The 14,449-nt window shown below is 41.1% G+C and overlaps 1 protein-coding gene across 3 annotated transcripts in view; it reads right to left on the minus strand.

Annotated features, from left to right (window-relative positions):
• The window catches only part of TPCN2 (two pore segment channel 2), a 53,230-nt gene that overhangs the window by 28,897 nt on the left and 9,884 nt on the right, over nt 1-14,449 (minus strand). Inside the window, exons 11-25 of one of the 3 annotated variants that reach the window (XM_063397540.1) lie at nt 13,264-13,361; nt 12,871-12,952; nt 12,418-12,504; nt 11,499-11,618; nt 11,122-11,181; nt 10,906-11,034; nt 10,211-10,260; nt 8,366-8,465; nt 7,996-8,067; nt 6,211-6,284; nt 5,752-5,842; nt 5,550-5,632; nt 4,956-5,037; nt 3,511-3,596; nt 251-2,821 (exon numbers count right to left, since the gene is read on the minus strand). In XM_063397540.1, coding sequence (XP_063253610.1) covers nt 2,743-2,821; nt 3,511-3,596; nt 4,956-5,037; nt 5,550-5,632; nt 5,752-5,842; nt 6,211-6,284; nt 7,996-8,067; nt 8,366-8,465; nt 10,211-10,260; nt 10,906-11,034; nt 11,122-11,181; nt 11,499-11,618; nt 12,418-12,504; nt 12,871-12,952; nt 13,264-13,361 — 1,293 coding nt within the window. In that variant the 3' untranslated portion in view covers nt 251-2,742. The other 2 variants (XM_063397541.1, XR_010080424.1) reach the window with 2 other exon arrangements.

Below are 14,449 nucleotides of genomic sequence, written 5' to 3' on the forward strand. Positions count from 1 at the left end.
CAATGAGGTTTCACCTTTAAAACTGAGTGTGCCAAGTACCTACAGAGGATGATGTGTGCCTCTAGAGCTGAAAAATAACAGAGCAGCATCCTTTAGGTCTCCATTTTGATACCAACTTGCATGTAACCTCCTCCATGGGCCCAGCAAAAACAATAGGAACAGACATGTCCAGCACTGCAGAAATCAGTACCAAGGGAAAGGCAAAAACAAACCACAAGAACCATTTTATCACCCCAATTATTGTCACGGCTCAAGAAGAAAACATTCTTTTTTTTAATAATGCAAACTCAAATTTTACCTAATGACATACATTCATTTTCATGATTTGTACAATTATTGCATAAGACTTATGGTAGTCATTTACATCTTCCAGTTCAAGTGACATTAGGTAGCACAATTTTGTATTAAATTCTGGTTACAACTTGCAGTCCATTACACAAGTGTGAAACAAGAACAAGACAGACTATTCCCTTCAGAATGCCTTCTCCACGTTTGTCCAGGTGTAAAGAAGGCATAATGGAGACAGTTGTGATGTTGATGGTAATCCCACACCGATCTGTGTTGCTTTGGTAGATGGTAAGATGGTAGTGTAATGTAATGGCAAAAAAAAAAAAAAACCAACCACAAAACCCCAAAGAATCTCAAGAGGCCAAAAAAATAATCCAACTTGTATGCTGACAAGAACTGGATACCTCCTTCTTGGCAAGGTAAAGCTACTCAAGTGCTCAGAGAAGTGGAACACAAAAATAAAGGGTTTTTTTCAGCAAAAAGGTAAAATAAGAGTGTTAAAGCACTGTGTAGCAAGTCCCAATACCTCGGTGGCAAGGATTATACACCATGCTAGAAGGAACAGAAGCCATCCTGACACGAAGCCACACTGAACAGAACCAAATCAAAAGCAGAAAAACCGTGTGCTGATGCCTTGACAGGCTTGCCATGATGAGTGTTTGACGAGCATGACGGAAAATCAGCACGATGGTGCCACTGAAACCAGTGCAAGTGAGTTCCTGGGCGGCTGAATCTGGAGCAGAGACAAGAGACTGCACACAGACACGGGCATGGCTTGAGAGGCAGGAACACAGAGGCCAAGAACAACTGCAGGAGGAGCTCAGGATTTAGCTCACCTTTGTTCTGAACATAGGAAAGCAACAACACATTCTGCTCCACAACACAAAGAAAACACAAGCAAAAAGGTAAAGAAACAGACAAGAATAATTAAGTAATTTCTGAACAGTGAGACGACAAGGCAAAAATAAGGTTTTGACCTCAAATGCACCAGCAGCAGGACGGAGAGAAATGGCAAATGATGAAAGAAGACGAGGAAAGGTACAGAGGATGACGGCTTGGCACTTCTGAAAAATGGTTTTTAAATAAAAAAAAGCATCAAGAGACTTATAAATAGTAGCCCATTACCTCCCCAAGCCTTAGTCAATACAGAGGTGACCACAACAATGTCTATTTTGGTGACAAGCATCTCAATGAGAAGGTGGTGCTCCAAAGGGCAGTTTCATTTCTCCCATATAAAAACCATAGTGTGGTAGATTCTATTCCTCACAGCAGTTCACTAGTTATGTGGCAGAGATTCAAGCAAAAACACCTTTTTAGAGGAACACTAAGGGATAACAAAGAGCATGTGGACACAGCTTACTGTGAATCCTCCCCTTTGGATTTGTTGAGAAACTTCTTTACCCTCCAAGTTTTACCCAGGTGAAAGTTAGTGGTACACATCATATGGTCATTCATCCACAAAAAAATGTCATCCTGCAATGCAGGTTGAGCACCTTCAATTCCCACAGGCTCAAATTGAAATTTCAGCTGCTAAGCACTTCCATTATCCCATGGAACCTTTTTTTTCCCCTTTCCCCTTGAAGTGAGCAACTCCAGAGATCACGGTAGAACATTCCAGATGAAGTTCATCCCCCTTAGCTTTTTCATGGAATACAACACAGTGCAGAACATGACTTGGAAGAAAGTAAAAGGAAGAGGTTCAGTAAAGAGCAACATGAGAACACTGACTCTGAAAGAGAGCTCAGTTTTACCACATTGAAGACCACAAGTGCAATTGCTGCAGTGCAGGTTCTAACTGCTCTCAGTGACCACAAGGGCACAAGAAGCAGGAACCCTCCCATGGAAAGCAAAGAAAAACAGAGGATGTGCCAAGCAGGCAGTCCCTGTTACTAAGCTGGAATTGATTGTGTCCCGACGTGATTAACTCCCACAAATTTGTACGATATGCTGGTGTCACATGACAAAAATAGTGTTTCAGCTCTCACTACAAGAAGATTAAGGATTTTGCTCTGGTCCTGCCTAATCCATTCATGAATTGCAGGGCACAGCCCTTGCCACACTCGCCTGCCAGCAAAGGCAGCTCTGTTTTCGTGTGCTGAAAAAAGTAGCAGGCTTAGTGGTTATAAAGTTCATGTTTTAAAGTGCACCATCATTTTATACAGTCTTCCCCTATTAAAAAAAGTAAATAAAACCTTCTGATATCAACACCTTATAAAAATAACAGCTGCAATACTCCTTCTAAAATTGCAACTTAAAATCGAGTTAGCAAGATTCAGATCTTTTTCAAAAAAAAGATGTGAACCCAAAATAAAAAAAACCTTTCTGCAGAGAACTCCCAAGAAAACCTCACATAGTGTCCTAAAACCCCCTCTCCTCACAGAAAATCCATTGAGTTTCTTCCAGCTGACAACCTCAAGAAAACAGAGGTCTAAATAAGTCAGTCCTTCCCACCAGTCACCTACATAACTGCAGGTGTGGGTGCTGGTGCAGTTTTTCCATCAACTCCTCCTCTGTAGGTTCTTCCAAAACATCTCTACAAAGAAAAAGCACGAGCTGTTAGGGGTAGCAAAGGGAGCTTCCCAGCATTTGTTTTTGCAATGTGCACACTGAGATGGAACTGTGCTCGTTTCAGGAACGAAACAAGGAATTAAAGTTACAATAAGCTGATGCTCCCTAAAGATGCATCTAGTTGCAAGTGATCCATCCTCTACAGATGTGTCATGGAAACCAGCAGCTGTTTTCCCACAAGAAGCAGGGAAGCAATTTCCTGCACACGGTACAACACAACTGAAGGTCAGTGGATTTGTTTTCCTGAAAGAACTCCCCAATGAGAACATGCTCCCACTGCTACTATTGAGTATCCAACATGCACCACGAGTTCCACTAAAGCACGATGATCAAGTATTAACTCACCACCCACCATTTCATAATCAGCCAAGAACATGCATCACTTCCCTCAGCTTCCCTTTTCTTCTTTCCCTTGTTTTTTCCTCCCTCAGCAGTTGTTCCCCTCACTCCCAGCACTTTTCCCATCCTACTACGAGCACAAAGCATGTAAAGGTTAGGCTACCAAGGCAGCTCAAAGCTGGATTTCTCCAAACAGATGAAACAGCTTGCTTCAGAGAGAGGAAACAAAACACATCTTGCAGCCAGCACACTGTCTTTAAAACTGACAAGGAAAAAAAACCAATTCCATTGATTATCAAGTGCAGCCCAACTCACCTGAACATGAGTTCAACTGTCCTCTGGTATTCAACTCCTGAAAGAGCCTCTCGCTGGCAGCGACGGTCCCACTTGTGAATAAAGTTCTGAAATGCAAAGGAACAGCAAAAGACATAAAAGATGTTTCTGATGGCACCAGAAAAGAGGTTCTATCTGGTCACTGTGTTTGCAGATAAGGTTTGGGAGGCAGGTGAGGTTTGTTTTTGCATGGTGAACATTTATTTAGCTGATTTATTTAGGCACCAGCTTATTAACTTGCTGCAAGTCACTACTTTACTCAGGCCTTTGTTCAACAATAAAACAACTTTCTCATCACAAACTCCAAGAACAGCAGAGCAGAAGACAGCCCTGCTGCCTTCAGTTCCTAGCAAGGACTGCCTCCCCAAGACAACTTACTCTGATTTGAATTTCTTCCTCTGTAAAAACCCAACAATTTATAAATTGCTAGTCCAGGTTTTGTCATGTTCCCTTACCCATTATGAATAACTGATAAATTAATATCTAAGGAGCAGACACACAGCTCAGACAAAAAAAAAAAAAAAAGTGGAGGGGGAATAGTGACATCCTGCTTTCCTGCTGTGGAATGCTGCATCTCGACTCTGACAGCAACCTCTGGCCACAGCCCTGCAGAAACAGGCAGGTCCGAGATATCCTAGACTCAACGTTTGCCCTTCTTCCTGCTAGAGTAAATTTAATTCTCAGTACAGCAACATCAAGAACACCTCCAAAAGAAACTTTCATAGGGTTTGAGATGGGGTGAAGTGCCCTCTACAGGCTCTCAGTTCCCTCCACTACCTAAAGAAGAATCTACAATGGTGAACAACTCCCTTCTCCATCAGAAATTCAGATTTGCAGCCAAGTAAGCAGTGAGTAACCAGCAGAACCACGTGTTCTTCATGGCATTGCTGAGGAAACTGCACTCCCACAGTTTCTCTGAAAAACTCCAGAATATCATCTCTTGAAAGTAAGTAATCAGTTCCACTCTGCTAGTGTGGCACTGAACAACGGTGGTAATTCAAACTGGAGTGGGAAGAAACTCAGGAGAACCAAAAAAAAAAATTTAAATTGCTCACTTCATTTGCTGACAAATTAAAATGCAAAATGCCTGCAGCTTGAATAACTCAAGTTGAATTTAAATGGCAATGCACAAGAGACAAACAATTTCATAATAGTTTAAATATTTCTCATCTTTATAATAAAGAGTGATACAATGAAATTGTACATACCCAATGAGACAACCAGTTTTGTGACAAAATTGCAAAAAAACCATACCATTTTTTAGGAAAAAGAAAACAATTCCTCAGCTCCTCGGGCATAGGGCAGCAAGGAGAAAGGTAAAGTGAGCATACACACGAACCCAACAAAGTTGTCTGGGTTCTTCTCATTTCCTGCACCAGTCAAAACCCATTTTCAGGATCTCACAGCAAATGAACACACTTCCTTACCTCCAGGAGTAAAGCTACGAAGAGATTGACCCAGATGACAGAGGAAATCAGCCACCAGGCTACAAAATAGATCTTTGACCACCTGCACATCAGAGGAGCAGACAATACATAAAGGAGGCAGTAAACAAGCCCAGCCTCAAAGTGAGGAGAGCACCATGGAAGCACTTTTTTTTCTCTTGAAATATAATACTACTACTTTCCTAAAGGAAGCCTGGATCAAAAAATAATAATTAGAAATGTTTGCTTTTTATTTAGTTAGCCAAACAGGCTCACTCTCCTGGGTTAACCAGCCAAGGGTCACTGGAACAATCCAGGTCATTCAAACACTCCCCATGAAGTCAGCAAATACAAACCAAAGGTATGTCCAAGGTTTTACAGCTAAAAAAAAATTTTCACTCACAGAGAAAACACAGAAGCATTAGGTTTATTTCCTCTATGTCTGAATTGGTGCAAAATGAAGGTAAGAAGCCCCCCTCTGAGCAGATGGTAGGAAGAATATCTGATATCTGTGTGTGCTGTGTGTATAATTCTTGTCCAGATACATTTTAAGCCAGATTTACACGTGATTTCTTCAAGATTATTACAGCTACTTACGGACTTGAGTATCTTGAAAAAGCATCCAGAAAGACTTGCCAGTTGTTCACCACCATCACATCCCAGAGGGTCACCACTGCTGCCTAAATAACGGGGGCAGAGCAGCATTCTAGGGGCTGTACCACAGATTTAAACCCCAGAAAATGAGGAGAGACAAGCAGGGAGGGGAAGCAGGAGGGATCTCATCCGTGACCAGACTCACAGCAAAGTCATCGAAGTTGTTGGGCCAGTATTCCAGCTGCTCATAGGTGCCACACTGCAGAGTGGCATTGCCTTGTGTTGTGTTGGCAGCACTGCAAGAGAGGAGAGGCTGGTGTGAACACAGCTCCCTCACAACTCTGCTTTAGAACTCTTCTGAGCCCCTTGTAGAAAGTTAGAGTACCTCATACAGGCAAAAAATTGGAAAAATACAGAAAAACACAGAAAAAATTGGAAACTGTTCAAAAAAAGAGTTCAGATAAAGCATTCATGCAATTTCAATGCAGCAACAAGAAACAGAAGGAGTAACAGATAATGAAGCCTTGTAATTTAACATTAAAAGTAGGGTGGCTCCAAGAAAAAACACAAAAACCCAACAAAATCGACCACAAACAGCTCAGAGGTAAAAAGCTGCAGATGCTTTTGAAAAACAGATTCTGAGTGGGGATGTTTAGAATCTTACCTGGTATTTCCCAAGGGAACAACAGCACCTTTAAACAGCATTATGCCAGTTATAGCAAATGCATAGAAAACCACCTGCAAGGAATACAACCAACTATTAGCTTGGAATATTTATGTCACAAAATAAGAAAGCAAAATGCAATTAACATGGAATTTATATTAGTACCACAGCTGAGGTAATTGCATCAAGAACAGTGCCTGAAGCTTTTAAAGTGAATATACTTCTCAACTGCTTGCTCTTACTTTTTAATATTCTACCTAATTTTCAGTTGTTAAAATACGTTAAATAATCTTCTCATCTATTTTATTTCTGTGTCTCAGAATGCTGATATTGAACTACATCACTGCAAACAGCCACTTAAAACCAAAGCTCAGTGCCAGTGTTTACAAACAATCTAAATAGCTGAGGAGTTTTCTGCTAGAGCCAATGAAAATAAGCTTTTAGTGAGCTTACCTGAAAGGCAAAAGTATGTATTTTATATTCCATCAGCAACTTCCTTAAAATGGTCATTAGTCTAAAAATAAAGTTTTCAATAACTAAAAGAATTTGGGAACTTTTTATTTTAATTGTTGGAAATGAAAACTTCTTTTTAAAGAGACATCTTCCAGTCTTTAGCAGTTGCCTAGGTAATATTGCAATTTCTATCCTAAAAAGATGGTTCAAGAAATAACCTACAGCTTTGCTTCTCTGAGAAAAAACCAGTTATCCCAGGAAAGCCTGAAGCAAGTTGAGTCTTCAAACAAAAAGGTTTTGGTTGGGTTTTTGTTGTTGTCATTTTTCTGGTTTTTTTTTGTATTTTGCTGTGAAACAAATCCAAGAATGGGAAGTCTGGAAGGAAGAGAAGAGAAGAGAACTGCCCTGGGCTACAAACTTAGAACACACTGGAGTGTCACTGAATCTGACATTTCACAGCCTGCCAGAAGATGGGGTATCTGGCCTGGCAATAAAATTAATTTGTACAGCACAACAACGTTTTTACCACCTTAGAGTTGCCCCAATCAGTATCTTTATTTCAAAGTGCAACACAAGCCAATTTAAGGCCTGTCCTCTACGGATAAAAGCAGAGATTAATAATGACAAAAATAGATGTTCTGGTTAAATTGCATGGCAGGTATTTAGACTAGAACAACAAATCACTGATCTTCAACAGCAAAACCAAACCTAGCCAGGCACTTCCTTTGCCCTGCCAGGAGGACGTGGTTGCAAAGCCAGGAACTCAAGAGTTGGGGGAATTTATGTAATGGACACCACAGTTGTGATCCACCCTTTAAACATGTTTGTTGAGTTTATGTTTTACACAGACACACCTAGAACAGGATGGCAGAGACTCTCAAGCATGTCCAAACACGTCATATCTCAAGACCTTCTCAGCCAAAAACAATTGTAAAGTTGTATCTTTACAATTGTATGTTTGACCTTGTATCTGTAGCTATTTAATTTAAAATAAGCAAATCAGGGTAAGGAAAACTGGTCTAGTTCTAGCATGGATACATTTTTATTTGAAGCCACAGTACCCAAAGCTAAGGCAAACATTCAAAGGAAGCTTTAATGAATCTTTTAAAGATATTCCTGCTGAAAGAGGCCCCACCACTGTGTGCTGGCCACTGGCCATCACACACCAGCAGTTTATTGTGGCTTTCCAAGACATGCCCCGGAGAAGAACTGGCTGGTTAAGATGACACGTTACTGCTCCTGGTGTTTGTAGAAGAACCTTGTTAACTTTGTTGGTGACATACCCTCATTACACTGTAACAAAGGAAATTACAACCTTGCATCATGACTTACCACAAGGAGTCCTGCAAAGGCTCTTAAGTTTTTCACCAGATCCAGCAGTGTAGTAACGACCAAAGCCATGAACTGAAACAGAGCAGAATTTGGGATGTATGACATCCATCACACTTCCAATCCACATCAAATTTTTACTAAAAGGACCAAGAATCACATCAAGAGAACTTGCCTGCTCCCTCACCAGAGAAAACCAGCTCAAGAGACAGTGATTTTGTGAGGGGCTGTACAAAAGCCAGGACAGTAAAAGCTGAGCTATTCCACTTATGGGAAAAGAGAACCACAAGCTACAGGTAATTCTGCAAGGCTCTAACAGAATTTCCAGCTTGACCAACAAAGAAACCCAAGCAGTGGAGAGCCAGGCACTCACCTTCATGTTGGGGATGATCCTGAGGAACCTGAACACGATGAGCATGTTCACCAGGCGCACCATATCCCACAGGGACAACAAACCCATCAACTCAGGTCTCCTGGGAAAGGGAGAAGAGAGGAACACATCAGAGGAACAGCCCCTGACAGGAGACACAGTTAAACCTGCTAGGCTACAGGTCACTGTAAATACATGGACTTACTTAGCAATCTCAGCTGCAGTAAACTAATAAATGGTGAAGGAAGGAATCCCTTTAGCCTGGGGTCTTCAACATGTACAGAGAGCTCTTTGAAGGGCATGTTTATGCCTTCTGCTGGGGAGGGGGCACCAAAGAGGGTCCTTTCAGAAAACACAGTGCATCAAAAGGACTGCCAGAGGGAGACACTCCAGGAAATTGCACCGAGATGGGATTAATCCTTCAGGGTATGCGTGGCTGAAGGGCTTTGAAAATAGCACTGGGTTAAAGGCCTGTCTTGTCAACCTTCCTCCTTATGTGTTGACATTCCATGGGAGATGGGCATGCACTTCTGAATGTCAGCTTTTACAGGAGCATGCTGAATGCATTTCAGCTGGCAATGAGAGCAGCTGGTGGGGACCTAAAGCTACTAATGACAAAGGTCCTTGGTAACACTGATACTAAACCATGATTTGTAACTCAAATGTATTAATCTCCAATAATGAAAGAAATTAATTAAGATAACACTGCATAGAAGGCATATTCTAGGTGGCAGCAACACCACTGTGCTGCCCTGAAGGGGGTGGTTGCTTGGTCTGTGGCTGTGACAGCAGCACACATTAGGACTCATCTGGGTTGTGATCTGTTTGCAGTGAGTGACAAAGCCCTAACAAGAATTACTGGTGCTCCAAGACAACAGAGCAAACAATTGCCTACATTTAACAATCAAAGGGCAGAAACACACTCAAACATAATGATAACATCAATAATTAACATCATTAGTCTGTAGCAATTACTCTTCTGGCAACCACCACCTTTGGGAGACAGGAATAGAAGTAGTATTCAACTATAAACCCTTCTAAAACCATAAGGTCTAACTTGGCTAACTCTCTTCAGAAAATCTAGTGTAAATTAGGAGAACCTCTTGATGGCAACGTAACAAATACCCTGAAAAATCAGGGAGTGCCAGGGTCTTAAGAGTAAGCTTACATGAAGACACAAATAAACAATGTGTTACGAATCACCCCTGAAGATTCAGGAAATCTTCCAGAACTCCTTTGCCTTCCTCCCTTCTTGTGGAGACAGTTTTCAAATTTTAAGATAATGCAATGATTTTCATGTTTTTTACAACAAAAAAGCAATCAGGACAGTTATCCAAAAGCAGTTTGAACTTAAGAAAATTAAAACACAACTGCTTGCTATTACAATATAGACAAATAGTGTTAATACACTTTATAGCTTGAAAAAAACCTTAGCCTTTAATCTACACACAGGATTGAAGAGGTTTTATCAGCTGCTTGAGAGTTCATAAAATTGGATTTATGGACAATCTGATACTCAAATATTAGCTTGTGTATGCACCAAATTCCCACTCCTGCACCCCTGGTAAGCAGAGACCTGCCAAGATGATAATTTTACATCAGATTACAATTAAAACAAATGCACCCTTCTCAGAAGAGCTACAGAGAACTCTAAAACATTAGGAAAAAAGAAAAATTCTTTCACTTAACCATAGTGCACGGCCTCTAATGACTCCAAGGGTGTGAAATTCTATCAGATTTGGTAAATTAAACACTGGGCTGACAAGCACAGCATCATGACAGTGTGTGTGCTCCCCTGACTCACCCCAGCCACTGAGCAAAGGGCAGCGGGTCACTGAGGTTACTCACCAGCCAGGGTGAGGAAATCCATACACAGCAAAAGTTGCAATCTCCAGGATCTTCAGTTAGGAAAGAAAAACAAAATAAAGTCAAAACTTTACTTTGTCATTCTGAGTTCCAGGAATTATGTAAGTTTCTTGACTGGAAACATTTTCAAGAGCTTTAAGCCAGTAATTTGACTCACTCTAAAGCTCTGAGTTGTTATATTTGCCTAGTTATTCCCCAAACTAACCAAATGTACATGGAGCATCCAACAGTGACTCATAGAAGGATATACAGTGGAAACCATTAAACATCAATTTGACCTCATCTGCCACAGGGGCATCAGGCTTTGACCAAATCATCATTACAATAGTCTGACAAGATTGTTTAAATTGAAAAAGAGAAGTGGTTTTAAATTATTAAACAGGGTGTCTCATGAAGTTATTCCAAGAGCTGAATTTTTCCAAATAAAATTTTAAAGGCTTCTTATCAGGAAAAACACCTTTTCTACGGATTTAAATAAGCCTATCTTCAGAACACAGACCCTAAGATAACCATGTACCAACATTTAAACTTGCCAGCCACAGAAACCCAAAACACTGGCTCATGTTGTTCAGCTCAGCTGATCAGTGCAGGGAAAAAAGCAATCTCACCAGCTCTTGTAGTTCCCTAACCTCCCTAGCCAACAAATCCAGGAATGTGTAAGCTAACCAAGCACTTACCAGCAAGATGACAGTCAGAAGTCCATCAAATCTATTGCTTGGGTAAGACAAGTATCTTTTCAAGCCCATTGCCAAGATTTTCAGCAGCATTTCCAGCAGGTAGTACAGGATGAAGAAGCAGTTGATGGCCTTCACCCCCCAGAAGAAAAACAACAGTTAGAATAACTGACATCTCAGGGAACACCAATAACTGCAGAGAATATTGTTCATTCTTACCCCCAGGAAGAAGTCATCTCGTTCAGATGGCTGCTTATCTGCATCCAGCACCAAAACCACCTTCAACAAAAAATATTGTATCAATCTACTGCTTTACTGCTACATTCAGCAGATTTTAGAGCACAAGAACAGTCTGTCATGCTTTGCATAGACCTTTTCAAGCAGTTCAAAATACATTTTAACGGCAAGTATTCCCTCTTAACACTTGGCATGACTAAACCATCCCCAAAACCCAACTGCTAGAAAAAGCAGCTAGTTAAAGAGAAAATTAAAGAACAAAAGCAGAAATTAAATTCGTAGCAGAGAAAAACCAAAAAACAATGACAAATAGAGAAAGAAAGAAAATAATCACCCCACAATAAAAAACCTTTACTTACACAAATAGAAATAATGTTAGCCAGGGCTACCACATTGCCCAAGTAGCCAAAGTAGGGATGGCCAAAGGCAAACTGCATTTTCTGCATAAAATGGGATTGGTACTCTGGACTGGGAGGGTGCTGAAAAGAACACAAAGGATTTGCTGAGTCACAAAGCATAAGCATTTAAAAAAAAATAAAATAATTTTAGAAACACACCCCATCTCAGATTTAAAAAGCCCAGAGAGCTTCAAAGCAAAACTTCAGGGCCACAGGCTAATTTTGACATTTCATTTGGAAAATGTTTTCCAGCTGTGGCTATTAGCAGCAAGAAATCCTTCCTGATTATGGCACAACACAAGGCAACAGCAAAGAAGGGAGATAACCCAACCTCTCTCCAATGCCACAAGCAGATAAACTAAACACCAAGCTACTATTTGTATACATCCCTTCCCAGTGTTTAATTCAGAAGTCTTAGTCATGCAAACATAGAAAAGAACATTTTCCAAATAGTTTAGTGGGTTTTATCTTTTCTCTCTCCCCAAGTAGAGAACACTGTTTTCTGCCCACCTTCACCTCAACACTGAGAGAATCCACATTTTGTTCTTCATTCAAGGATTGGAGAAAAATGACTTCGAGCTATTTTGTCCGACCAACTCACTTTAAAATGCTGACAGAATAAACAAAGATGCATTTTGTACACTTAACACCACCAGCAATTCCAAACTAATGCTGTAAAAGCCCCCGGAGCAATTTTGGTTGTGGCTATAAAAGCAGCTCACAAAAAGCTTAAAAAAAAAAATCAAGGCCATGTGATCACACCTTGTGTTCACATGCTGCAAAGTTTGTTGATACACTTTATATACCAGAGTACTCTCACTTGTTTTTGCACAAGATTAGACAGCTTCTGATGCTTTAGAAATGATGATCACATACATACTTGCTTAATGGCATCTTTGTCCAGTTCTTCAAAGAGCTTCTGGAACTGGGCAGCTGACAGTTGGTCACAGGAACACATTTTGAGTGACTTCGCATGAAAGAGAAACATTCAGATCAACATCTGCAACAGGAACATCTGCAACGGTTGCCAAAACCCCTCAGACTACGTGGGAAATCTAGAAATAAAGATGTAATTCAAGCTGTTTGACTAAGGTTCAATATCATCCTGCTTTAACACAACCCTGCCAAGTGCATGCAGGACATATCTGGCCTTTTTTGTTTTCCCTTTCTGGGATCACATGCTCTTTTGGTATAACTTCAATTTTCAGTCCCATGTCGTAGTGCCACTATCCTGTTATGACCCAAAGAATGCTGCAACAGAGGGCAGCTCTCTGGATTTGCCAGTCAGCATTGACAGTCACCAAGGTAAAGGCTAGGAAAAGCCAGTTCTTACTCTCATGATGGCTTGCTTGCAGCGAGAATCCATCTCAACTTTCTGCAGCACCTGCAGTAAGGCCCCAACACTGACACAGGATCTATTTAAAAGAAAACAGAACGGGCCACGCTGCAGGTAACTTTAGAGATGGTAAAAGGAGCTGTTCCGAATGTGTTCCTGCCTTTTTCTTGTTTTGAAAAGCAAATCAAACCAGAAGTAGGAAAAAAGGGAGCAGACTCCATAAGTATTACGTTCACCCAGTTACAGAAAAAACACATAAATGAGATGTGCAACAAACTGCCAATTTCGACAACGGATCCTCAGTAAATATATTAAAACAAAACAAGATAACCACAAAACCTACTCTTTTTTATTTAATAGATAATCTACTAGCAAAGGTCCTTCACTTACTGTTGTGCACTGGCAGGAGTCTCCTTCAGGGAGGACAGCACCTCAAACGCAGCCCGGATTCCCAGCCGCCTCCTGAAGAGGGAGGACTGAACTGATTTCTGGGCAGTAAAAACACCACAGAGGAAACAATTTACTCACACTCGAGGCACTACTGCGTCCTATGGCCAGATAACATCCTGATCCTTGGGCACACATCCCAGATCTGTGATTAGGGACCGGAACAGGAGACTGCCCTGGGCCTCACTCCCTCCAAGAACTCCGTGTACGAGGAGCAAGGAAGCAAGTAAGCAAACAAGTCCCTGGAATTCAAGTAAACATCCAGGTTGTGCCTTATTTTCAGTTCTGCAGTGCATAGGCACAAGCCTCTTCCAGAGACACTGCAACAGCAAAGCTGTTCACAGGAATTCACAGGAATTCACAGTAGTGTACAGAGAGAAGAGTTGGAGAGCTTGTGCTACTCCAGCTTCTTGCCTAAAAGCACCAATCCAGAGCTATGGTTTTGTTAATTACAGTAATCACTTTCAAACTCAGTTACTTCATTAGTAGTCAGATCATGTCATGCTGTCATGTAAGAAAGAAGAAGATTGAACAAGAAGGGATGAAAGAGAGGAGGAGGAAAGGATGACCAGAAATCCCTTCTGCACCTATTCTGTTTACGCACTGCTCTGCCACAGGAGGGTGGGGGCCATTCCTTCTGAGAAATATTGCCTTGGGCTTATTATCCAAAAAACTTCACCTTCTCTCTGGAACTCTACTAGAAAAGCTACTGGGCCAGTCTGGATAAGGCCTGGTCTAGTGGGAGGTGTTGTGGGGGTTGAGACTGAAGGATCTCTAAGGTCCCTTCCAACCCCTTAACATTCTATGATCTGCAACAACAGCTATTTCAACAGCACAGCAGATTTCCCTCACACAAACCAAGCTGAAGTTACTCAGCCACTTGGCCTTATTCAGTCATACAACAGTTTGTTGGGTTTTTTTTTTTTGCCCTATAATAGTCAAAATTGCAGATTCACGGCATATTTGGAAATAAGCAAGGAGGTCATTTTGTCACATGAGGGGACAAGCTGTAATAGCATATAAAGGGAAAAGTATCTGCATCAAAGAACATTTAGTACCTTAAAACTGCATCTGCAACCAGAGTGGGAGGGCTCCTTTAATACATAGATGAAACTTAATTCTTCAAAGG

Source organism: Prinia subflava, chromosome 5 (genome assembly GCF_021018805.1).
Source record: "Prinia subflava isolate CZ2003 ecotype Zambia chromosome 5, Cam_Psub_1.2, whole genome shotgun sequence".
Classification (NCBI taxonomy): Eukaryota; Metazoa; Chordata; class Aves; order Passeriformes; family Cisticolidae; genus Prinia; species Prinia subflava.